The 25463-nt window shown below is 58.3% G+C and overlaps 1 protein-coding gene across 2 annotated transcripts in view; it reads right to left on the bottom strand.

Annotated features, from left to right (window-relative positions):
* Positions 1–25463, bottom strand: part of AGO2 (argonaute RISC catalytic component 2) — a 97378-nt gene that overhangs the window by 12498 nt on the left and 59417 nt on the right. For both annotated transcript variants that reach the window (XM_080801488.1, XM_080801489.1), the window contains exons 3-13: positions 19956–20076; positions 12949–13130; positions 10761–10897; positions 9899–10033; positions 9036–9123; positions 8195–8342; positions 7432–7551; positions 7182–7304; positions 4463–4596; positions 2772–2956; positions 1350–1509 (exon numbers count right to left, since the gene is read on the bottom strand). In XM_080801488.1, coding sequence (XP_080657614.1) covers positions 1350–1509; positions 2772–2956; positions 4463–4596; positions 7182–7304; positions 7432–7551; positions 8195–8342; positions 9036–9123; positions 9899–10033; positions 10761–10897; positions 12949–13130; positions 19956–20076 — 1533 coding nt within the window. The remainder of the gene's footprint in view (positions 1–1349; positions 1510–2771; positions 2957–4462; positions 4597–7181; positions 7305–7431; positions 7552–8194; positions 8343–9035; positions 9124–9898; positions 10034–10760; positions 10898–12948; positions 13131–19955; positions 20077–25463) is intronic.

The following is a 25463-nucleotide window of genomic DNA, read 5'->3' as shown; positions in this document are numbered from 1 at the left end:
TCAGTGCTACCTTCTCCACGAGTCCGTTGCCATAGAAACCCAGCTCCCCACCCTCCGGAGCTCCGGTCCCTCCCATGGTGTCACTGCTGCTCACCTGTCAAGACCCGTGTGTGGGTCCCCCGAGGAGAGGCCTGGGACTCTGGCTGCTGTGCTTGGCGCTGTGGGCCCAGTCCTGGCTCACGGCCGGCACCCACTGACCAGAGCCCGCTGGCTGGGCGCTCGGCACTGAGCTCACCGCCTGCCCCTAGAGGCACCTTGTGTCTCCCCGGGGCCTGCGTGACTCGACGCCACCTCGCAGAGCCAGTCTTCAAGTTCAAAGTTGTCAGGCCCCGAATTCAGGGTCTTTCCACGCCATCGCACGGCGACCTACTAACTCCCCTCAGCGGCAGGACTCTTTGTTCTGAAGGGGCGGCCCCCGCCCGCGGCCTTGCTGCGCCGCTCACCAGAACGCCCCCGCCTGGGTCCCGACCCAGAGATGCTGACCAGAGCCTCGCCCAGCCGTGCCCACAAAGGCAGCCCGGACAGGCTGTCGGGCTTCCGCACACACCGCCGTCTCCTGTGCCTCTGCCCCGAGCTCAGAGAAGCAGCCAGACTGCCTGCTGCCTCCATGCCCAGCCCTGCTACCCGGGGGGCCGGCGGACGCACTGAAGAGTGAGGGTGGCAAGTGATCCGTGCTTACCCGTGCCTGCCATCAAACCCGAACCCAAATGCCCAGACGCTTCCGCAAGAACCCCCCGACAGCATCTGTCCCCACAGAGTTCTCTCCCTGCTGCAGAAGCTGGCCTGCCCTCAGGGCACCCAGGGCCCCACGCCAGGCCAAGAGGGACCAAGGACCCCACAGCTCCGCCCACAGATCCCATGCCAGCCCCACACCCCTACCCCAGCCTGGGGTCTGCCAACAGTGTGCCCTGCTGTGGAGCCTCTCAGGGTTCCAGGGGTCGGCTCCTGGCACTGACGGCCTCAGGGGCGCCCACTGGCAGCCCACACGGCAGTGACGTGTGTCGCTCTAATGAGCCTCGTGTCCTAGACATTCCAGCTGAGCACCGGTTCTGACCCGCTCACTCCTTTCATAGCATGGCTGCCACGTCCCACGTCCCACGTCCCACGTTCCAGGACCCCTGTGCCCTTCTCTGGTCTCACCTCACTCAGGGATCCTGGCCATGGCACTCCAAGACCCCCAGATGCCCATCGTTCCCCAGACTCGGGGCAGCACTGCCCACATCTGCTAGGACTGTCCAGGACGGTGCTTGGTACCGGGGATCTGAAGGGGCCCACCCGTGTGCCGCACCCCCATCCCTCTGGGAACTGTGCCACCCACCCGTCGCACACGTGGCCAAAGCCGGCCTTACCTCCCCTGGGGCAGGAGGATGTTGTTCACGCCCCCCAGTTTGACATTGATCTTCAAGCAGAGGTTAGACAAGGTCTGGGGCGTGGTCCTCTGCACGTTCTTCATCTGCACGCACTGAGTGGCCATCCCCAGCACCGTGTCTCCCACGCGCTTGACCTCGGCTGCAGAGCACAAAAGAGGCACATGTTGGCAGCTCTCACCGGCCCCTCTTCCTTTGCTCACCCTGACAGCACCCCCACCCCAAAACTGCAGCGGTCGGCACGGAAGCACAGCCACGGCAGCCCTGTGGGCGGCTACGCTGCTGGAAGGGGGTGACAGGCAGGCAGGGGGAAGTCAGGCCCCAGAGCTCAAGTCTGGGCTCTGGCAGGACTGAGGACCCTTTCAGGGACTTGCAGGGCCGTGGGCAGAGCCAGGCCGGCCCGGGGGACACGGCACTCCTGGCTAGGACTGCTACCTTCGATCACGGTGCTCAGGGTTATAAGCAAAACCTGAGTCATTAAAAAAAAAGACACCGGCAGGGTACCTGAGTGGCTCAGTGGGTTAAAGCCTCTGCCTTCGGCTCAGGTCATGATCTCAGGGTCCTGGGATCGAGCCCCACATCGGGCTCTCTGCTTAGCAGGGAGCCTGCTTCCCCCTCTCTCTGCCTGCCTCTCTGCCTGCTTGTGATCTCTGTCTATCAAATAAATAAATAAAATCTAAAAAAGAAAAAAAAAATAAAGACACTGGCATCCTTGACCTCCATAGCACAAGCACAGACTTCAGAGAGCTATCTAGCGCCGCCCACCCCCACCCTGTTTCTGGATTCTTCAATGAAGCGACGGTCAGCTGCTCCCCGCGCACCCTGTGGAACACGGCACTTCGGGCTGGAAACACCGGTGGTGTCCTCCTTGCTCTTTGGAGATGGTGCTCAGAGAGGAGATGTGTGGGTTTTACATATCTGATTCTGTCCCCATCTAGTTGGGGACCCGGCTGGGGACACTACCTGAGCCTCATGGTCCCCAGCCCCACCGCCTGTCCTGGAGTCACCTGTCTGCACCCCCACTGCCCTGGGGCCTCCTGGATGGGGGGCTGGGTCCCTGAACCCGCCAGGCCTGGGACATCACCGCTGGCGCTTGCTAAGTGTTAGCTAAAAGGACCCACGACTGCTGTTCCGGCATGAAGTCTGATGAACTTCTAGCGAGCTCTGAGGCGGGCATGGAGATGGTGGCCCCCGCGATCCCTGTGCGGGCACCGAGTGGGCATGACAAGCTAACTGTTGGTGCCGGCCTCCAGGGAGGGTGGCCTCGGCATGGATGTGGGAGCGATGGGCCAGGCACGAGCACTCCCCGGTGTGGCACACACACCCAGGGCTCAGGCCGTGCCCAGCACCCCCCAGGGTCATGAAGGCAGGGGCCACAGGGACCACGAGAGCAGGGGGGCCTACCGTACACGGGGGTCTTGCCCGGCAGGATGACCACCACCAGCTGCAGGCCGGCGTACGTGTTCTTCAGATGCCTGAACATGGGCTCCACGCTATCCGCCCCCTGGGCATATTTGCAGAAGCACGGCTGGCCCTGGATGGGCATTCCGGCATCCCTCGAGATCTTTCTGAGCTGCTCCGTGAAGGACCTGAAGGAGAAGGGTCAGTCGACGCAAATGCACGGCAAGTGCCCAAGGCTCCACGCCAGCCGGAGGTGCCAAGGAAGGGCCCGGCTTTAACGGCCCAACCCCAAACCCCATATGTTGACGTCCGCGTCCCAGTTTAAGACCTGGACGAAACCGTGACATCAACTCAAGGAGAAGGTACGTGCACACACAGCAGTTCCTGCGAAGCCACTCGCAGGTGTGGGGACAGTGCTGTCCTTTCTGAGCAGGGGCCACCCATGCAGCAGGCCTGACCAGCGTCCGGGTGCTGGTACAGAACCCAGGGCTCTGGAAACACCAGACACCGCCACAGGGAGGACAACTGTGAATGCACCGTCCCCCTGGACGTGCCCCCATTGATTTTCGGTGTACAACTTGGACTAGGATGACACTGCCGTGGGAAAGAATGGAACCAACCACAGCAAGAGGGACACCAGCAGCTGCCGCCAGTGGGCCTGGAGAAGCCACCGTGGGGGGAGGGGCTCAGGCGGATCAACAGCTTCTATTTTAAACTTCGGAATAAAAATAACATCGCCTTCTACAGTGTGGTGTGGATGCTCGGCCCAGGGGGGCCAAGGTCCAGCCTCCTGGACTTCAGTGCACTTAGCCGTGCGCTCATGTGCACCGCGGGGGTGTCCACACCGGGCCACCGAGCACAGAGGAGCAGAGGCCAGAACACGGCGGAGAGAGGCGCCCGGGTCCACACTCAACCGACTTGTTTCCTAGTCTGCTCTGTGCTTCCCGCTCGCTCCGCTGGCCGCATGCAGGACAGCCAGCCTCTCGGCCCCGGACTCCGCGCTCGGGACTGTCCGAGCCGGCCTCTGCTAGGATGCGCAGCAGCTACACGCGCGCCTCGGGCGTGGGGTTCCCTCCAGCTTCCACCGAGACGGGCGGGAAGCTAAAGCTTTCTTTCCGCCGTTAGGTCTGTTTGGCACAAAAGTGTGAGCGGCGAAGCTGCACGTTTATGGCGCTACTTTCAAAGGGTCCAACGCCTGGACCAGGTAGGGACAATTTTTTTTTCCAAGTTTTTCGTTTTTATGGTTTATTTTCCCAAGTAACTTGACTTCACTGAATGTAATTTTCTCTTTTGCATCTGATTTTCAAGTTTATTCATTTACTGCTTTATTTCTTACATAATCTGTACTACTTCTTCACACTCCCTCCACCAGTAAGTCTGAGAAGGAACAGCAGCCTTGAGGTGGCCGCCACGTCCTGGGCAAGTGTCCTCTGCCAGGGAAAGGCTGAGGACCAAACCCAGCCATCACCACCAAGCCCGCTGCCCCGCCCCCAGAGGCCCCGCCCCCAGAGGCCCCGCCCCCAGAGGCCCCGCCCCCAGAGGCCCCGCCCCCAGAGGCCCCGCCCCCAGAGGCCCCGCCCCCAGAGGCCCCGCCCCCAGAGGCCCCGCCCCCAGAGGCCCCGCCCCCAGAGGCCCCGCCCCCAGAGGCCCCGCCCCCAGAGGCCCCGCCCCCAGAGGCCCCGCCCAGGCCTTACTTAAGGTGGACTTCCGTGCACTGGCGCTGGGGGGCGAAGCACGCGATGGCCCACACCTTGATCTCAATGCCCGTGTGAAACTGCTTGTTCCGCATGTCCCACACGCCCTGGACAGGGGTGGCGATCGCTTTATTCTGCAAATGGCAAGAAGTTTAGAGTGAGGAAAAACGGGAAACACATCTCTCTGACCTTGGATTGTGTTACTTTCTCTATTGTCGCTGCCCCCCGCCCCCCTCCTGGTCCGATGGTGCTCCTGAAGCTGGGAACTGAGCCCCTATGTGGTCTCCCGTCTCTAACCCGCCCCGCAGAGCAAGTGGGCCAGAGATGTCTTCGGGATGGATGGACACACAGACGAAGAGCTGGACGGGAGACGGGGGTGGAAGGGTGGACGGATGGTGGGATGGACGGGGCAGAGAGAGGAGGGATGGAAGGACGGGTGGGTGAACAGAGGGGCACGAAGGACGGATGGAGGGATGGAGGGATGGAGGGAAGGGCAGACAGAAGATGGACGGACCGATGAAGGGAGGGGTGGATACAGGCCAGGGGGACCGGAGAGGCCCAGAATCCCACCGAGGTTCATGGGCAGCCCTGAGGAATGGAAGGGCCTCGAGATGCCACAGGAGGGCTTCCGGGGTCAGAACATGCTCTCGCTTCCTCCACCCGTTATCACGCCGGCAGCCGAGGAGGGGAAGGGAGTCAAGGTGCCCGGGGGGAGCAGGTGGGCTGGGGAGGCCCCTCCGCTCCTCGTGCCACGCCTGCCCTGTTTAAGGAATGGAAGCTACTCCGACTCGCAGAGAGAGCGCGAGGGACGTACCCACCGGAGCTCGTCCTCTCTCAACCAGAAAGGACCAGGCCTCGGCACTGTCACCAGAGGAACCTCTTTTTTTTCCTGTATTTTTATAACTATGTCCCCGCTGCACTAGAGAGAGCCTTCTGTAAGAGACGGCCTGCCACCGGTCTGGTACTCCAGACCCCACACGCACACGTGCAAGCACACACGGCTTCAGCACACACAGGCTCTCGTGACACACACGAGTGTCAGCCTCAGCCCTACTGACGTGTGGACGGTCCTGTGTGCTGTAGGACGTCAGCTGTTGTTGTCACTGGAGGCCAGCCTCCAGACATCGCTGAATGTTCCCTGGGGGGCTTTTAACGTTTGGCTCTGACAACAGACAAGTAGGGCAGGTGAAGAAGAATGTGTGTTCTCGCTGCAATGTTTCAGAGATCTGGAAAAGTGTGTTCATTTAGAAGCATGATAAACTTTCAATCCCTACAATTCTAATATTTTTGCAAGATTACTTTACAAGAGCTACTTTGTTTTCGAAACTGCTCCCGCATTTACTGAGTCAGAAAGTCAGACAGAAGCAGGCCGTAAAAAAAACAAAAACACTGGATTTGCGATCTTGGTTGACCACCCACGGGCCACGAAAACCTCTATTTCCAGCCGTCTCTCCACTGACTGGGGCAGGCCCCTCCGAGGGCTTTAAGAAGGGCTCAAAAGGGGCCGCATCTGCACGATGTCCGCATCTGCACGCAGCAGACGCACAAGGGAGCTGAGAAAGCCGGGAAGCCTTGCTCAGAGGCTCTCCTCGGAGGACAGGGACCCCCACACAGAGAGCCATCCAGAGCCCAAACAAACAAGCCACGTGTCACAGAGACACAGAGCCATCTCCAAGACCTCTGTGGGTTCTAAGAGAAAGTTTCAAGTAAAAAGAAGCATACTTAACGTTACTGCTTGCACTGAAAGGGATGGAAACACATACGAATCGTCCCTGGGCAGCTTACAAAGGATAGAGCGAACACCAGTCGCTTCCTGGGAGAGCCCGTGAGACCTGGGGAAACCGTCTTCTTCCTGTAATGCCTTGTTTGGCTGTGCTGTTTGGTAGGTGGGCTCCACACTCCATGTGGGAGTCAAAGCCATGACCCTGGGATCAAGACCTGTAGTCTCCTCCCACTGAGCCGGCCAGTGCCACCCTCCCCTTTAACCGTTTTACCTTTGAACTTCGGAACGTTCTAAAAAGCAGAACTTACGTTTTATCATAAGAAAGGGGAAAACCCCACAAACAAAACCAGGCCTTGCTACAGGTCCCGAGGACTAGGGTGAAAGTCAGGGTCACAGCTCGCAGGTGAGCGAGGCCAAGGCCCCGGGCCCCACCGTCCACCCCACAGAGCTGTGCTCCGCATCTGGAGGCCTGGCCTGACGGAGTGCACGAACCCTGCCCACGAGCTCCGCAGGGCTCAACAGACAGGACTGCGTTACGATGCGCTGACGAGGCCAGGCATGACACGGGCAAAAACAAAAACTTGAATGACGAACAACTGTTTGTCACCAAATACCTCAACACCAAAGTCAAAAAAACAAAACAAAACAAAAAAGCCCACCAGAAGAAAAGGAGAAGTTACTAGAAAATAATTCATCAGTGTAGACTGTCCAAGAACAATGCTTTCCAGATTTTAATGGGACAATAAAAGTCACCTTCTGAAAAGACAAAGGGTAATTCTGAAAATCGTCAGAAAGGGCAGAGCAGCTCAGTCCTTACTGAGGCCCCGTAACAAGTGCTGGCTCGGACGAGCGTGGCAAGGACTCCGTACCCCTGCCCGGTCTACACCTCTGGCAACGGTGCTGCCCCAAGGGGGTCCAAAGCTGCTGCTCCACCGCCACCAGCAGACACAGCGCGCAGACGCCCATGCACGTCTCCCAGCCCCGCCCTCCACGTACCCTGCCCCCATAGAGGATGGAGGGCGGCTGGAGGACCCGCCCGGTCACGTCCGTCATCTCGTCCTTGACCATGATTCCAAATTCACGAACATACGGATCTGTATTAAAACTTGCACTTCGCATCTTGAAAAGGAAAAAAGAAGTAAGCCGTCTCCATCCCAAACATCAGGGGCTCCCCTCCCCCGCACCACGTAGCACAGTCCCCACGGTGTCCCCGCCCCCAGGCCAGCCGCAGCATCGTGACTCTCACCAGCTTGCTGATCTCTTCTTGACGATCTGGTGCTGACCGGGCAGTCGCTCTGATCATGGTTGAGGTCTGATTGTCGGTCAGTTTTTTGATACATCTCTGTCCTGCCACTATGTTACAGACCTACGAAGAAGGGACAGACACAGCGCTGGCCCGGTGCTGGGGGACAGGCCGGGGTCTGTGGCTGAGCACGGCGCCCTGGCTCGGCCTGGAACACGTCCATCTCTTAGCCACATATGGCGCCACACAGACACCGTGGCAGCTGACCCGGCAATCCTCCAGGACCAGGGGGCTGCTCGGGGGCCCGCGGTCAGCAGCAGAGAGCCTCCTGGGGGAGCCTGGCTCACCCCACCACGCGCTGGGAACCTCATGACTGAGAGCAGGAAGGTGCGTGCTGACGGGAAGGAGGCTGGGCTTCTGCACCAGGGCCCAGGAAGACCGACTGGACACTGGGATAACTGGACAAGTCCAGAGAACTTAAGACACTAACAGAAAGAGTTAAAATTTGGGTCAGTTTTAGCATTTAGTCTACCACTGGGCCAGGACTTTTCCAACAAGTGAAGAAATGGCAGCTTTTCTGAAAACCTTCCAGCCTGTGCAAGGGGCCTGCTGGGCACAATGGGCACGTCCTCTATCGGCCCAGGAACCCCGCGGGAGTCTCCTCACCGTGTCATTCACGGGGAGGCAGGCGCAAGGGGCGTCCCTGGCTGGAGGCCCCCGGCTCTCCTGCCAGCCCCAGAGCAGGTGGACAGGAGATGGAACTTGCCTCGAGGGGAAGGTAGGTGTGTTTCTGCTCCTGTCCGACTTGTAAACATGGAAGGTGCGGGTAACGCAGGACCAGCTTGTGCCTGTCCTTGAAGTACTGGGCCACCGTGCACTCCACCGTCTGCCCGCTCTCCTGCTGCAGCGGGAACCTAGGGAAGCCAGGAAGGGGCTCAGGCAGCGGACCCCGTGGGAGGCGGCTCCCCTAGTCTGCTTGCCGAGGGCTGAAGAAGGGGGATGAGGGCTTGGGGAGGGGGGCCAAACATCCCGAGCACCTCCCAGGGGTTTCCAGGGGTCAAAACCAATCACGCCCTTTAGACGCGTAGTTCTTAAACTTTCATATTATCTCTGGAGTTGGGAAATAAAAAATACTTCCACACCTATAACATGCGATAATCACAGATCACAGAGCTCTACAGTATGCGTGAGGCACCGAGGACAGACGAGAGCCCCCCCGAAAGGCCCGTGCACGTCCCAGCCAACCTCGGACCAGAGCACACGGCACGAGACAGACGCCCCAGCACTGGCCAGGCCGGGGCGGGGGGCGCCCACCGATCCCCGCTCCTGCCCAGCACCGAGGATTAGAAAACAAACCAAATGACCCTCTCTGGCCTGCAGAGCTCAGGAGGGAAAATCCACAGGGAGCCGCCACCCCGTCCCACCCCGTGCAGAGCAACTGCGTGACTTGGTTTCCTCAGGTGCTGTCTGGCTCCACTGAGCCGAACGTGCAGTTCCAAAATTCTGAACTAGAATGAAATGAGCCTTTCCAGAAGGGCCCCCGCTCTGGAGTCTGCGCACCAGAGCGACCGTGAGAGCTGATCTGGGGGGAAGGGAAGGCCATTTACGTTTGGTGGCTGGCAGGCCGGCGGGTCACATTGCAGACGCGGTACTTCCTCTTCATCTGCCCGCAGTGCGTTATCTCCACCTTTAGACCTGGGGACACAGAGCAGCCGGGCCTCAGGGTCAAGACCCACCCCAGCCCGGAGCACACCCCCCAACACCAGCTGTCCCAGGAGCCAGAGCCGCACCCACAGATCCAAGGAGGGGAGGGTGCTCTGGGGCAGCTGCTCCGCCACACTGGCCCCAGTGGGAGGACCTCTGCGCGGGGCCCATCGCACCCCCAGGGCCACCTTCTGCCCCAGAAATGCCAAGGCCAGTGGCTCGCCACTGTTCTTGAAGATAAAAGTCAGTACGTTGGCTCAGAGAGACTTTGTGCTTCCTCCAGGATTATTTTTAGCAACGGGTACTTCTGACGGCCTTTCGAAAGCCCTCTGAGGAGGACAGGTGTGGAGGGGCATGGGCGACAGGTGCCAGCCGGCCAGAGGGGCCTGAGCCAGGCCACCGCACTCGGGCCGTGTCTCCCTGAGGGGTAAGCTGGCGGGGTGGGGACAGATGCTGCCAGGGATGTGAGAACACATGACAACAAGGCACGGAAGTGTGCACCCCGTTCCAGGACAGCGTGCGCTACGGGCTCTCTGGTCCTGGAGTCCAGGGACGTGCAGGCCACCAGTCACTGACCCGCGCCTCTCGCCTACGCGGAAAGCCATTTACTCAGAACATCACTGTTCCGAGTTGTGACATGGGCTCGGCTCATCTCTGTGCTAATTCACTGGACGGCTGACCACGCTCGCCTCCTCCTTTCCACTAGGAGCTCAGGAAGGGCAGCGAGGGGGAGAGTTGGGGCCACACACGGGAGGCAGGGACCCACCTTTGATTTCTTTGGTAAACTTTACCCTTTGGGAATCTGTCAGAGGTTTCTGTTGTTCTTCAATACTTTTAAAATCCAAAACTTCACAAACAAACTCGATTACCGGCTGTGCCTTATAAAACGCAGTTGCTGAGACTGTCAGTGGGAGCAAAAGAAAAGCAAAGGGTGAGGTAAGGCATGTCCCCTGCAGGCCGGCCGCCTGGCCTCTGCTCCCCGCCATCCCCGGGGTCCACCTCTGGGCCTTACGGGTGGGACAGCGCCAGCAGGGGCTGCCCCATACTCCTTCGGCTCGGGACCCAAAGATAAAGCCGCCCTCTGAGAGTCAAAAGCCTTAGGATGAAACTCCGCCAGACCCCAAGAGCCATAACCGGGGACTTCGAGACTGTCCCCTGGTACAGATCTCCGAGGTTTCCCATTCCTGGCAGGATCCGACCCTGAGACTCCCGAGAGGGCAGGGCACCCTGAACCTGGAGGAGGCCAGCCGGAAGGCAACAGAGCCGGCCGGCCCCCAGCCAGCTACCCTGTGCTCCCGCCAACCAGGCAGCAAAATGAAAAGGTGAGGGAGAGGGCGGGCCTGGCGGGGGGAAGCCCCGCCCGCTGGACACGGGCAGCAGGACCTGGGGACGAGTCAGGCACGCTGGCCCGTCTCGGCACCCGGAGCCTCAGTCTCTGGAGTGGGCCCTGCAGGCGGCTCTAAGGTTCACGTCTCACAAGCAGGAGAGGAAGGCCAGGTGTGACACGCATCTATGGCTCAGACAGAGGCCACGTTTGGAAATGGCCACACAGGCGTTTCCCCGGATCTCAGGCCCTCGGCAACGCTCCAACCCCACCCCCCAACGACAAAGACAGGGGCTTTGCTTACCATCGATATTTAACATCATTTTCCAAAGAGAAGGTCGGACGGACTGATGGAAGCCAAACCACACTTCCCGGCCCCCGCCGAGGGGGTTGGAGCAGCCCTCGGACGCCGTGAAGAAGGAGCGGCCCACCGGCGTGTACCTGAAACAAGAGCCCCTCGTGGGGTCAGACGGGAGAGGCGGACGGCGAGCCCGCGGCTCGTCACGATGAGCCAGCAGGCCCGTGCACAGGCACCCACAGTTCTGCCGGTTTCCTCCGAACCGAACCAGGTCCTGGAGTGGCGCGTGGCAGGTGTCCGTGACGGACCCTGAGGAACACTGTTGGAGGCACGGCCTCGGAGACCCAGGGCCTCGGCAGCTTCCTCCCACGAGTGGGTCTCCCACCCCTCCCCCCGTGGCTCCGGACCCCAGGCACGGGCTCTGGCCGCACAGTGTGTCCCCGGCTCTGGCTCGTGTTTCTGAACCTCCCCTGCTCACCGACTAGGGCATCTCTGCACACAGCACCTCACGTCTTCCTCGGGCAGTGCACTGCAGGGACAGCTGGAAGGAGCGTCCACCCGAGGCGGCCGGACTGAAGCAGCCCCGGGCCCAGGGAGCCTGGCTGCCCTGTCCAGGACCGTGTCGGGACGTGGCGCCCAGCATCTAGTCCCTGCTCCGCGCAGCCCCTCTGCAGGGCAGGGGCTCAATGCGTGTGTGTGTGGGGGGGTGCGGCCCCCCAGGTGGGACGGCGAGGTGGACATGTGGGAAGACCTGCAGGCCTTCCAGGGCCCGGCTGCCCCTGGGGCACAGAGAGCAGGGGGCCCCGTGCGGGAGGCAGACACCTTAGTGCAGCAGCGCCGGTGACGCCTGGACCCTGGGACACACCTTACAGAGGATCCAAAAGGAAGATGCATCTTTTGGGGCTCGTGCTACCCACCCCAGGCTGCACTATCCACCAGACTGTGGAGACGGTCCTTTCTCTCTCCTCCTTCCTCTTCCTTACACGCTATTCCTGCCACTTTTTCTATTATTTCTCCAAAATGAACGGAGACGTTCCTCCTGATTCTAAAAGTAACACGGTAATTAATTCAAAACTCAGAAAACAAAAATCACAGTGATTTCTGCCACTTATTTGAAAAATGTATTCAACACTTTGAACTGCCTTTCCAGATTTTTTTTATCCCCACCCACCTGCCTTCCTGCCGACAGAAGTTCCAAGCAGAAGGAGATTATTATATCCTGGGGGCCGGAGGAAGGATCCCCGCCACGAGGGACACCTGCCAGCTATCTGGTCACCCCCACCCAAGTCTGGAGACTGAGAACCCCAGGGTCCCTTTAAAATCCAACAAGGCATCCCAGAGCACCTTCTCTCGCTACAAAGAACAAAGGGAGCCCCACCCCCCTCAAATCTTCGAGCTTTGTCACTCTGAGGAGAGGTCAGCATGGAGGCTCACGTCTCGGTCATTGGTTCATTCAAACAGTTCCCAAAGCCCTGGCGGGTACCGCACACAAGGAAAGACCAGGTGGTCCCAGGTCAGAACCCCGAGGTCTGCCTGTGGCCAAGTGGCCTGGCTCCCTTGAGGCTGTGACACGGGGACTAGTGCAGCCCTGCCACGGGGTCGAGCACGAGCCCTTCAAGCGTCCGTGCACTCTCTGTCCCAGGAAGTCCAAGTGCGGCCATTTGCAGGAGAAAAGCCGCCCCGTGGAATGAGCCAGCAGTCCGAAGCACTGTGTCGCCCGCGGTCCCTGCCTCCACGCGGTGGGCGCGCTGTCAGGTGGGGCACTGGGAGTATCAGCGTACTAGTCCCAGTCCTACGCGTCAGCGCCACAGACACACCACGCTCACGGTATCGGCAAGGGAAGGAGCACAAGTGTGCACAAGGACAGGTGGGCAGGCCACTTTTTTGTACCGGGTTGAGCATTCTGGTGATTTCTTTTTTTTTCCTCTCAAAGTAATCTCTGCCCAACGTGGGGCTCGAACTCACAACCCTGAGATCAGAAATCACATGCTCTACCGACTGAGCCGGAGAGGGGCCCCTGGTGATTTTTATATTCAAAGTGTTTCCTGTTAGTACTGCAATGATTTTCATCACGGAAACCCGTAACTACCACCACCCCGACTCCCAAACCCCAATCATCCCTGCGCAGAGACCTCATCCCCTCCAGGTCATGCTCCGGGCCGGAGGCAGACGCTCCTGCTTCCTTGGTCCTCACCTCATGGATGGCAAATGCCTCATGACCACATCCAGGGCCTGGATCGTCTCAAAGGGGACGCTGGGCAGCCGCCCCGAAAGTGCATCGTGTAATGCCTGTAGGCTCACGCAGGACACCCACTTGATGGACACCTTGAAGATGCGGTCCTTCCCTTCTCCGGGCAGCGTGACCTCCAGCTCCACCTGCCGGGATGGGCAGAGCACGTGTTACTCACGCAGCTTCTGGAACACGCCTGGGCTGGGAAATTCAGCCCATTCTCTACCCCACCAGGCACACACGGGCGCCGTGACTGACGCGGGGCCTGGGACCGCAGCCTGGGCCCGCACACAGAGGCAGAGCGAGGCAGCGAGAGGCGGTGTCGTGAGGCGGCACCGCCAGCGTGGGGCACCCCAGACGGGGCGGGGGTCCTGGAGAGTTGCTTCCCGGTGGAACTGAAGATGCCGCAGTGGGTCTGCGGGTTCCCATTTTCTGGGTCCCTTAAGAGTCCACAAGCTCAGTTCGCAGTGAGTAAACCAGGGACCAAACGCCTTCTCGGAACAGACGTGTGGTAAAGCCAACCGCCCAACGCTAACACCCGCGATTCCAGACGGGTCTGCGCCCGCCTACGGCGAATGCCTCCAGCTCTCCTCTAACCAAACAGGGTCCCGACAAAATGTGGGAACGCCGGTCTCTGAACAGGGAATGCGGGTGGTGGGGACCCGTGCCAGGCTCTTCCCCGCCGACATTCCCGGGTGCTGTTCTACGGGACCGTCTGACCCCAAGGGCGCCGGCACCTCCAGGTACAAAACACGTGGAGAAAAAAAGCTTCAACTACGAGACCCATCAGAATCCCCTGGGAAGAAATTAAAACGCTCGGCCAAACCTCAGAACGCTTGCCACAACAGTGCTCAATGGTCTCCCCCAGCTCGGTCTGAAGAATTTTCTGTGGTAGCGGACACAGTCTCTTCTGGTGCCGCCCAGGACGCCAGCCACTGCCCCGATGCGGCCACTGAGCACTTGAAATGTGGACAGTGTGGCCGAGGGACTGAATTTTCAGCTTTAACTTTTCCTGAATCCACACTGACACGGTCAGGTGTGGCCAGCGGCTGGCATCCTGGACAGAGGTCAGGAGCCTGCCCCAGTGACACACTCCCTGAAGCAGACAGCCTCCGCCCGGCTGTGAAGCGCCCCTCGCTCCCCCTCACCCCCCTCACCCCACCCCGGCCTGGCTCCTCAAGCGCCCAGACCCACCTCTGCCCCCTCACTTCATTCCACCACGCACCGTCCTGCAGCTCACTGGCCGGTCATCAGAGTACGTCCCCCACATACGGCCAACACAGACCCCACCTGGTGATCAAACATTCTGAATCCTGAAACCAGTATTTATGGAACGTCCAATTTGACAGGTCATGGATTATATCCACTTTATCCTTAAACATCCAAAGACCCCAGTAGGGGAGACTTGGTTCACCGCTTCCTATACATAAAAACACAGATGCTCAAACTGAAGGTCCAGCCCGCTCCCCATGCCACTGGGGCCTGTCCCCCTCAGGGGCAGCACGACACAGATGCGCCTCCCCGGGCCCCCCAAGCCCGCAAGTCCCGGAAGGAAGAGGGTCCACCCCACTGCCTGCCTGGAATGCCCTACCCCTGCAGAGGCCGGGCAAACTCCGAACTCTGGCCTAGGAGCCCCATCCAGGGGAAGCTTGGGGGCCGCACCGGGCTCCTCCCCACCCTCCCCCCACCCTCCTCCCTCGACAGGCTGCAGGCCACTCCCAGCTCCCGAGGAGCTCCTCCCCTCACGCACTCACTACAGTCACAGTCACTAGAGCCTAGAGTCGCAAGCCGACTCCGGCACTGAAGTCACCTGCACACCCGTGTCCCAGAGGACACCTGCCCAGCAGCGCTCAGAGGGCCGCCGCGCCTGCAGCCACTCCCCAGCTGTGGCCCAAGGCCCAGCGCAGGGACAGCCGTGAGAACAGACACCCGCGGGCCCACAGACCTCAGGACGGAGCAGCGAGTGGCTGCACCAAGCCACGGAAGGACAGTGCGGCAGGGACCCTTCCAGAAGGAAACGACAGGGGTTACGGCTGCACACACGGCTGCTACAACCGGAAGACGAGGACCATGAGGAGCCGCCACCTCACGCCTGTCCCAATGGCCAGAATCCAAATGGTACAGATAGAAAGTGCTGGTGAGAATGCGGAGAAACGGGCCATGCTAGGCACTGCTAGCAGGAACGCAGCCGCCGCGGGACACAGCATGGAGAGTCCTCAAAGAGTGGACGGCAGGAGTTCCCACGTGATGCGACCCGGCAATGCCAGTACGGGAGATGCGCCCGGGAAAACGGAAACATGAACCGGAAGAAACACGGGCGTCCCTGCACGGGCCGCAGCGTTCTCTCCAATAGCCACGCGGGAGGGCGGCGCGGGCGCCGGCCGACGGGGTCGCAGGGTGCGGGCCACGTGTGACCGACACTGCCCGGTCGTCACGGAGCGGGGCGGCTTGCCGTCTGCGACAACGCAGACAGGCCCCAGAGCACATCATGCCAAGTGAAACAGAGAGAGACAAACACCACATGATTTCATTTACATCTGGAATTTAAAAAACAAAACAAACAAACAGAAACACAGGAAGACTGTCGTAAATCCCGAGAATAAACCAGTGGTCATGGGGGGGGGGGGCGCGCTGGGCGAAATGAATGAGGGCGAGGACGAGGTGCACGCATCCGGGCACCGAAGTCTGTCCCAGGGGCGCCCGGCACAGCCTGGGGAGTGCAGACAGTCCCATCAGGACGCCATGCGGTGACCACGATCGTCGTGGGGAGCACTTCGTAACACACGCAGCTGTCCCAGTGCTGTGTCGTACACCTGAAACCACTGTCACGGGCGTGTCCACCACACACCAGCTGAAAACGGCGGTCTGAGCATGGCCGGCGCGCCCCTCCGCTCCGGCTCTGCAGGACTGCAATCGGTAGCCACCACGGGCAGAGCCACGCCGGGGCTTGGCGCGGGGGAGCCTGTCCTTAAGGAGATGAGAGTCTGGCCTCAAGCACAAATGAGGTTTTTTGGAAGTAATGAGGCCTTCAGATAAACAAACCCAACTTTTCTTTGCAAGAAAGGCACCGCCATACCATTTTGCCACGTCAATTAAGAAAATGTAAAAAAAAGTTAAAAAGCAGTAATTACACTAGGTGATGAACGTGTTAATTATAACTTAATTGTGGTGATCATTCCACAATGTACAGACATATCACATCATCACACACTTTAAATACAAGCAATTTCACTTGTCGATTATACTTCCATAAAGCTGGGGGAAACGCCTCTATGAGCAAACCTGGGGGCGGGTATAGGAGGCTGCATGTTCCTTCAGCAAAAGACACTTCTACCCACGTTTCAGTGGGTTCCAGCCCGGCCTCCTCTTGGCCCCATATGAGGCAGAACGAGGTCCAGGCCCCGCGAGTCTCTGCCGGGCTCAATGCCTCAAGAGGCTGCCTAGCAGGCCTATGTGACAGCTTCGGGACAGTGATGGCTTCACAGGACAGGGCAGCATTGACCTCCAGCTGGGACACAAGCCTGAGGACATCCTCCCGTTGGTCTGGGCCGCCAGCCAGCAGAGTCCGTCCACACACCAGGATACTTCGATTTCTGAACAAGCCGCAGCTCTTGGTCCCAACAACACAGCAGCCTAAGGCCACTGGCTGGAGGTGGAGGGACGCAGGGGCTCCTGGCTCTGGGACCTTCCAGGACCTGACTGGGGCAGGTGGCTCCGTCGGGCTCCCCGGCTGTACCCCGGCCTGGAGAAGGGGGAGCCTGCTGTGAAATTCAACCTCTCCAGATAGAGGTTGTCTGTCGCTGGGCCGACAGAGTCCCAGCTGCCGTGGGGACAGCCTCATGCCGGCCCCCACGCCCCACAAGGAGCAACAGAGAAAAACTGTGGACGGGGGAAGCAAGCGTGCTCTTGTCTACAGCGCGGCTGTCGTGAGGCCACGGCTCCGTGAACTCACTGACACCTGTTCCAGGGAAAGAGGCAGCCCAGGCAGAGCCCTGGGGCCAGCTGCCTCCCACAGAGCCTGTGCGGCCACCCCGCGGGCCATGCAGGTCCCATCGTGGGCGAGCTGTGTGCGGGGGCTGACATGAAAGACTCTCTGTGACCGCCAGCGGCTGGTCTCCTCAGAAAGCCACCTGTCCCTCCCAGTCACTTTGGACAAAACCGCAGTCCTTCCTCAACATCTGCGAGGGGTGTGGGGACTCGGTCACCCTCCCCAGGGGGACCACAGGGACAGCAAGGGGCTATTCCGCCAGCTGTTAGCCACACCTGCTCAGCACCTCTGACCCAGGCCAGCTGGCTTCTCGGCGCGGGGACAGGCGCCATGGCTTTACAGGAGGGACCCTCAGCCCTGAGAAGTACAATAGCCCCAAAGAGCAGAAGGGCTGAGCTGACCCTTTACCCAGACGCAGCCCAAGGAAGGGACCTGACGGATGGCTCCCCGCCTCCACGGGCTCTGCCCTCAACCCTCCTGAGCCTCGGAGCCAGCGCAGAACCCCCAGCACCTGCTCAGGTCAGCGGGCTTGCGCTCAGGGCCCCGGCTGGATGTGGGGCCCAGCGCCGAGCAGGGCGTTTTGTGCGGATGTGTCCTCCCTTCCCCGCGGGGAGCTGTGCCCCTGGCCTGGCGTGTCACTGCCTTCTAGGAAGCAGACACTCACGCCTTCCCTGAATAAACAGAGGGCGACGGGAGCTACCAGAAGCTTGAAGACCCGGAGAGGGGCCCAAGGCCAGACCCAGTGCTGGGGACAAACGACACAGATTCTGATCTTGCAAATCACGCTGTTACTGCAAAGCGGGCCTGGGAGTTAACCCCAAAGTGGATCAACTCCGACAACTTCCTCAGTCTCGGGTTCTCACTTGTGAGGGGCTGGCCTGGCCACGGCATTGCTCAGCCCAACCGGGGTGCCGGCCCCCGACAAGGGCTGGAATTACGGAGCGTGGGCGACTGAGCATGAGGAAGGCTGGATTACAGGCGCCGCCGTCTGCGAGTAAGGGCCGCCGGCCACGGGCCATGCCTTGTGCGTAGACCTGGACGGGGGCCCCCACAGCCCCCTCCGGGCGCCCACAGACGCAGGCAAAGGTGCGGTAAAGGGTTATCTCTGACTACAGAAGTGCCCACTGCACAAAGAAAAACACTTTACAAAAAAAAAAAAAAAAAAGAATGAAAGAAAACAACAAGAGACGATTTGCTACAAGAGGTGAGTACGTGGGAGCAAGAAAAGGGGCCACATCGTATCCGCTCTTACACAGAAGAGATTAACGTCCGAGTAACCCAACTGTTGGACAGAAACTGAAAAATGACACGTGGCAGTGGCCTGCAGCAGTCTCTCCGTGCTCGTGGCTGAACACATTCTGACTTGACACCCTGACGACTCAAAGTTTGACCCAGGACCAGCAATAAGGGCATCACACGGGGCTGGTTTTTAGAAATGCAGACCTCCATTCCCCCAGGCCGGGCATCAGGGCCACAGGCAGCTCATCACTAGGGAGATCCTGCTCCCGGGGGGGCTCGTTGAGTCTTCACAGGAACCCCGGGAGGCAGATGCTGTGTACATCCCTCTTTCATAGACATAGCACTCAGGGCTTTAAGATGTCCCAGCCCGGGTCCCACCGCAGGACAGGGCAACGTGAGGCCTGATTCACCCCAGAGCCTGGTTCACTTCTGCAGCGACGAGTTTCAAATCCAAATGCTGTAGGACTCCCCCACCCCTTCTGAAGGAGAAATGTTCCTATGCCCCGCCTAGTGTCTAATTATAAATGTGTACAGATAAACTGTGAATAAACTCCTTCTGCTTTTTTTCTTATACAACTTTAAACAAAAACAAATGTGCAAATTAAAAACTTCACAATCAATACATTCCAAACGCACCAGCAGGTTTCTTCACGAGGCACAATCCCAACTCCACGGACAGGCAAAGGGTCCCGGGACTCCCTCGGATTCAGAATGCCAGTGTCAGCCAGCCCTGCCATGCCCACTATGATCTCGGGGTCCCCTTGAGACCAGCTGGTAAGGAGCCCTTATCACTGCACAGCCTCCCCCCAGCCGTAACGTACTTCACGGGTATCAGAGCACGGCCAAGTCCGAGTGGCGCCGCCGGGAGCCAAAACCCCCCACTCTCCTGGCAAGTCAGACGTGCGCAAGGAGCTGAGTCACGTCAAGATTAACAAAAAACAGAAAAGCAAAACCATGTAATGGCTGTGGGGAACCCGCAACTTGCTGGCCAGCAGCTTGAGTCTCTAAGTGCCGAGCTGCACTCCCTCCCAGGGACGCGGGGGCTGGAGAAGCTAATTGGGCGGGTCGTTCTCAAAGGCAATCATCTTTACCGCTCTCACTGGGAGCAGTAAGTCGTTAGGTTGTTTCTCTGCTGTGTTGTTTTTAGAGTCTGTGTGAAGCTCATGTCTGAGCTGAGCTTTACTCTTCTTCTATTAATAAACACGACCCGTTACCATCCCAGACCAGCCCAGTTGTTGGAAGACGTGCCAAGAAGCGACAACTTCTAGGCAGAAATCGTATTACTCTTCAAGTAAAGCCGTGACAACAAAAACAATCAGAAAAGGTGACATTTTCATACAAGCAGGATCTGTGGTGATTAATGATCAGTGATTATCATGCAGGGGAACACTGGCTGCCACTGGGTCCCACCGCCGCCATCACGCACATCCCCGCCCCACGAACGTGCTCTCCCACAGGTCTCTACGGTCCTGCCACGCAATCTGGGCTCCGGTCTGAGGGCGCCGTGCCTGCGTGTGCGGGGTGTGCGTGTAGCTCCGCGAAGCTCTCGGCTCCTGTCTCTGCACCTGGCCAACCCCCCCGACCCAGGAGAGCACAATACAGGGAAGGGCGTTTCTCTGGGTCTCAAGGTAAAACACCCAGCAACCGGCCACCCCTTCCTCCCAGGTGATTGATCAGGTGACAACACGTGTGAATTCTATTTCACTGCACATCGTCTGACCCAAACTCATGCCCATAAACTTACCTTATCCCTCCCGATCGGAAGGGGCATTGCTGTGTAGAGATTCTTTCTTCCGTCAAACACTGGTTTCCGATCCCCAAAGATCTGTGTTTTAAAGTGCTGGACCATATGTTCCACTATTTCCCTGAAACAGGACAGAATTCAGGCAAAATGTCAATAAAATCAGAGAAACAGCACACAAGGACGACAGTCCTCTAACGCCGGTCTATGAGCAATTTGGTAAGACCTGTGGCTCCTTTCAGTGCGACGACTTTCAACATTTTTCTGTAAGGACTCCCGTCAGAGCCTTCGGCGGGCGGACGCTCACTCGGTCAGTCGGACACGGGAGAGCCGTCCCACGCCGGGCGCCGTGCACACTACACCTGGCAGATGACACACGCACCCTGAACTTCCCGGGGGTCCTGTTCCCCAAGCTGGGGGAGCGGACACCACGTGCTCTGCGGGCGACTTGCAGGTGACGCTCCAGGACCTCCCACGAGAGCGGACCCCACCCCTCCCTGGTCGACACGGGGCGGGGGGGGGGGCGGGGGGGGCACTGGCTTGGCCGTGCTCTTGCTCTGTCTCCGCAAAGTCCAAAGACGCCCCACGCCAAAGTGTTCCCGGGGTCTGTGTGACTGGCTTGGCCTTCGGTGCTCCCGGGATCGGCTGTAAGCAGGCACCCTGGGTGCTGCTACCCTTGCAGTCTGGGCCCCAGAACAAACACCCTAACCTCGCCTTAAAGCCCAGCGGCAGCCTGACCTGACTGGGACAGTCATGACCTGCACGGCCATGAGCACGAAACAGGACGCCCGCGCGTCCCCCGGGCTTCATAGTGGCAGAAGTCCCACGAACACACAGGAACCCCTCTGTTGCGGGGCTCTGGAAGCACGGACCTGTGGGCCCCCCTTGCCCGCTGTGCCTCGCCGTCCACAGCAGAGAGACGTGCAGAAACACACTGAATGGCCAGAGACAGCTCAAATGTCCTGCCGGCTCATTCTCAGGGGAGAGCGACGCCCCACCCCAGGTTTGCTCCCAAAGCGCCCCACTCAGCACCCTCTGTCGGCATTTCAGGGTGGTTTTGAGGCCTTCTGCTTTAGCTCCCCAAATATGTGACACACGTGACTCTTCTTACACACAATGCCTCATAAAATACAGACAGGAAAGGCCATGATACCGGCCTGGGACAGGCTCCACATCTCAGTCACCGTCAGCAGCTCGTGGGATGTGGGAGCGAGGGCGACTCCGGCAGCAGGGTGAGGGGAGGGAGAGGACATCCGAGAAACTGCCCTCAGCAGGGGAGATCTGAACTCAGCCTAGTTCTAAAGATCTTTCTCTGGGACAGAGCTTTGGTCATCTCTCAGGAAGCAAACATTCATTCCATTCCTTTGCCAGAATATGAGGACATATGAGGCCTACGAAGGCTTTCCTTATTCAGACCGGCTTTGCCCAGCCGACCATCAACCATGCTAGTCTTGGCAGCTCAGTCTCCAGGGATCCGGCCAACCCTGCCCCAACACCAGGCGCCTAAGTGATCCCTGGGGCAAAAAGAGCCTTTGGGCATCTTCTCTGATGGTTCCACCAAGAACGCACCAGGCCTCTGACTCCTGTGGGAGATGACAGTGCATCCCTGCCAGCTCGGCCCCGCAGCCACCGTGTGGTCTCTCTCCGCGTCTCCACATACTGCTCTGGGTCATCGTCAGAGAGAGGTGGTCTCCAGACCACCGCTTTCCAAGCGTCAAAGACCCCCTCTTCTCGGTCAAGGAGTCCCTGTCCACTCAAGTTCCGGACAGCCGTATGGAGAGTTCCACTCACACCCGAAGAGCAAGTCGTCCGACTCACTCAAGTTTATTCTGGGCGGAAGACAGAGGACCATGAGCTAATGTCACCGATGAACACGGATGGAGAAATGAAGTGCAGGTGATCAGGGGCAGGGCGCCGACCCCCCCCCCACCCCCAGCAACCTCGCACGTGCGGCGCGGCCCTCCCCGATGTACCTGCGCACAGCGGCTACCGACCGACTGCGGATTGAGGCTGGTCAGCATGCATTTCGTACACTGTCTATACTGTAGGCTGTATTCTTAAAATAAAGTGAGTCAGAGAGAAGAAAATGTCATTAAGAAAATCACGAAGAAAAGAAAATATGATTACTTTCAGTACCACATTTACTGAAAAAAACAAACAAACCCACACATAAGTGGACATGTGCAGTTCAAGCCATGCTGTCCAGGGTCCACTGTATTAACAAGCTGAGCCCAGCGACTTGTGAAAAATGACACTGAGTCAATGCCGGGCGGATGTCAGGAATGAAAGGTCGGACCTAACGAGACAACAGTAACCCACACAAACCGTATGACAGATGTCACGTAAAAATCTACAGCTGCAACACTTCCGGAAGAAAACCCAGGAGAAAAATCTCTAATGACCCTTGGGACAGAAAGAGATTTCTTGGAACACAAACAGTATGAACTGCAAGAAAATAAAAATAAAATTCAAAAACATCATCAAAATTAAAACTTTCACTCTTTAAAAGCTACAAAAAAGTTACAAAAAAGTTACAAAAAAGAAAACACAAGACACCAGGAGTAAATATTCGAGAAACACACATAGGTGTCCGACAGAGGACACGCACGCACAGCGTGTTTTAAAAATTCTCGTAACTCAGTAAGACAAACAAGGGAACCTTAAACAGCAGGCCAGGCCAAGAACAGGCAAACTGGAAAAGCTGCTTCGGAAATGGCCAGTAAGTACATGGAAAGACGTCCTCGTTGGTCAAGAGGAAAATGCTCACAAAAACACCAGCAGAGCCCACCACGCACCGCCGGGTCTAACGTCACAGACCGCCCAGAGCGGCTCGGTGAAGGCCAGCCCGCTCCACGGATCCGCCCGGGGCTGCTGGGAACCATATAACAACCCAGCCACTCTGCGGGGAGAGAGCTGGCCACTTCTCAGAAAGGTCAGTGTACATTCACCATGCCACCTCGTAACCCAGCAGCCACAGAGGAGAAAGGACGACACACAACTACATCAACGCTCGTATGCAAACGTGTGTAACAGTCCCATGCTGGAGCCAACTCATACGTCCGTCAACTGGTGAAGTGGCCAATTAAGGCCCAAGGTCACGACAGGACATCGTGGGCACTGCTAGAGCCACCACGCTGGCTGCGGGTTAGAGATACGCCCGGGAAGGAGAATGATACCAAACGGCACAACCCCAAGATTACGTTTGGAGGAGACTCTCTCGAAGGCACCTCAGTGGTCGCTTCCAGACAGGGGATGGGGAACTTGCTGCGAAGGGGCAGGGGGGAGCTCTGGGGGAGTCAGAACGTCCCACACCTGGATCAAGGTGGCTGTTTCATGTGTATGCACGGGTTTTTAAAGCTCACTAACTCAAAACTAAAAAGGGATGCATTCTGTTGTATGTGAATGTATCTCAGTAAATTTATGTTTTAAAAATAAAAATGTAAAAAGGTTTTTAATTATGATTACCTCAAAGATGTAGGAAAAGCATGACTAAAATTCAACACACGTTCACAATTTTTTTCTTAAGTTAGCAAACTAGGAACAGATGGGAATGTCCTTCATCTGGCAGAGCGCTCCAAGATTCACGTCCAAAGCTGGGCCACAGACCACAGGCACCACAGAAGGGTAAGAACGGAGAAGGACTGTAAAGAGGAAAAACCCCATTACTGGTGGACCTTAGTGCTGTGCTTGTTGAAAACCCAGACGAACCTTGCAGAATCCCTGCCTTTCTACCCGTGGAACTCAGGGCCCCGCACATTGCGGGTATCCACGAACACACAAACGCACGCACACACTTCCCCCCAGTACCGAGTCTCTCTCATTCACTCACTCATTCATTTGTTCACACTCTCAGGCAGGTGGTGGGGCAGGGGAGGAGCTCGTGGGCAAGGCTGATCATTAAAGAAACCCAAGAAGCCCAGTCTCACGCCCCAGGGCCGCGAGGGAAGAGACTGGATTCCAGTATTCGCGGCCCTCGGCCGTGAAACTTTGGTCTCTACGAACGCTTGCTACCCTATATTGAATCCAACACCTGGCATGACAGCGCCACTCACATACCGAACAGTGGGCTCTTCTGTGGCCGGAGTCACACCCTGCGTGCTCCGAACTGCCAGCACCTGGCCGAGTGTGGCGCACAGCCGGGGCTCCGTAAATATTTGGGGAAAGGAAGCTGTTCAACCGTTGCGGGAGTGAGTCATCCTGACGTGCTACCAAGGAGCCCTGCGTGGGGGACCAGTCGTCCAGAACCTTGGCCACCACACGGACGAGAGAAGACCCCAATTATGCCCCCTGCTCTGCTCCCTCCCACACCTCAGTGGCCGACTCTCACGGCAGGGAAGGTGCTGTCACCTTGTACGATCTGGGCAAAACATAAACGGGGACGGTACCATTTCGTTTCAAGGACAGGACGCCCACTCACTGTGAAACACAGAGTCCCTTCCCTTCATTAACACGGACCGGCTCCCTCTGGCTTGCCGGTGACTCACTCACCTTCCTTCCTCCGGCTTCTCGGTCTCTCTCTGTTTTAACAGCGGGAAACAGAGCAGCACAAACCGTGCCACTTCGGGACCACCTTCTCGGCGCTCCTCCCTCCTGGGGAGCTTTCTACTATCGCTCAATGAACTTGGCTTTGCTTCCCACAAAAACAAAAAAAAAAACAAAAAACAAAAGAAACAAACAAGAAACCAAAAAACACTAACAAAACAAAACCCCAAACCCCAAAAAACAACTTGCCAGTTCAGTGCCTGTTACACACGCGGCTCGGTAGCACGAGGGACGTTCACGCTGCTGCGCAACCATCACCACGGTCCATCTCCACGACTGTCTGATTCCTCAGGGGTAGGTCTGCCCCCCTTAAACACAAGTCCCAGGGACCCGACTTGACTAGCTGCTCCTTGACAACTGCTGGAACTTCTCAGCGGAGCCACCTGGGGATGTGCGACTTGGGTCCCTGTGTTCAGGACGGCCTTCCTACCGCGTCTGGTCCTGGACTACATGAGTCTGGCTCCCGGGACAGACACCCCGACTAAGCATAAACCTGGGGCTACGCTCCTGACATCACTCAGAAGGCAACAGACCCTAAAGACGATCTGCACTCACTCCACAGAACCCTAACGGGCTCGTCGCTTACAGAACGGTCCCCGTAGTAAAATGTCTGCCGGGCACGACACACGCACGACCCACTCAGCCCTCACACAGCCTCAGAGGTGGTCACCGTCCTCGCCACTGATGCCCAAGGATGCAGACACACACAGCCACACGCTACTAAGTGCCAGCAGAAAGACGCGAGACCGCCTGGCAGTATCCGGAACACGTTTGCTGAGCCAAACAGGCTGGCGCACTCCCTATTTGCTTTTTAATCCTTTTGCCATAATTCTGGGCAAGTTTTCTCTTAAAAAAAAAAAAATGCAGTCTTGGGGCCCTGGGGGGCTCAGCCAGTTAAGCAGCCCACTCTTGATTCTGGGTCAGGTCACGATCTCAGGCTTGTGAGATCAAGTCCGGCACTCGGTGGGG

Source organism: Martes martes (genome assembly GCF_963455335.1).
Source record: "Martes martes genome assembly, chromosome: 4".
NCBI classification, from domain to species: domain Eukaryota; kingdom Metazoa; phylum Chordata; class Mammalia; order Carnivora; family Mustelidae; genus Martes; species Martes martes.
The sequence above is the reverse complement of the archived record's forward strand: the minus strand, read 5'-3'. Positions and strand labels throughout refer to the sequence as shown.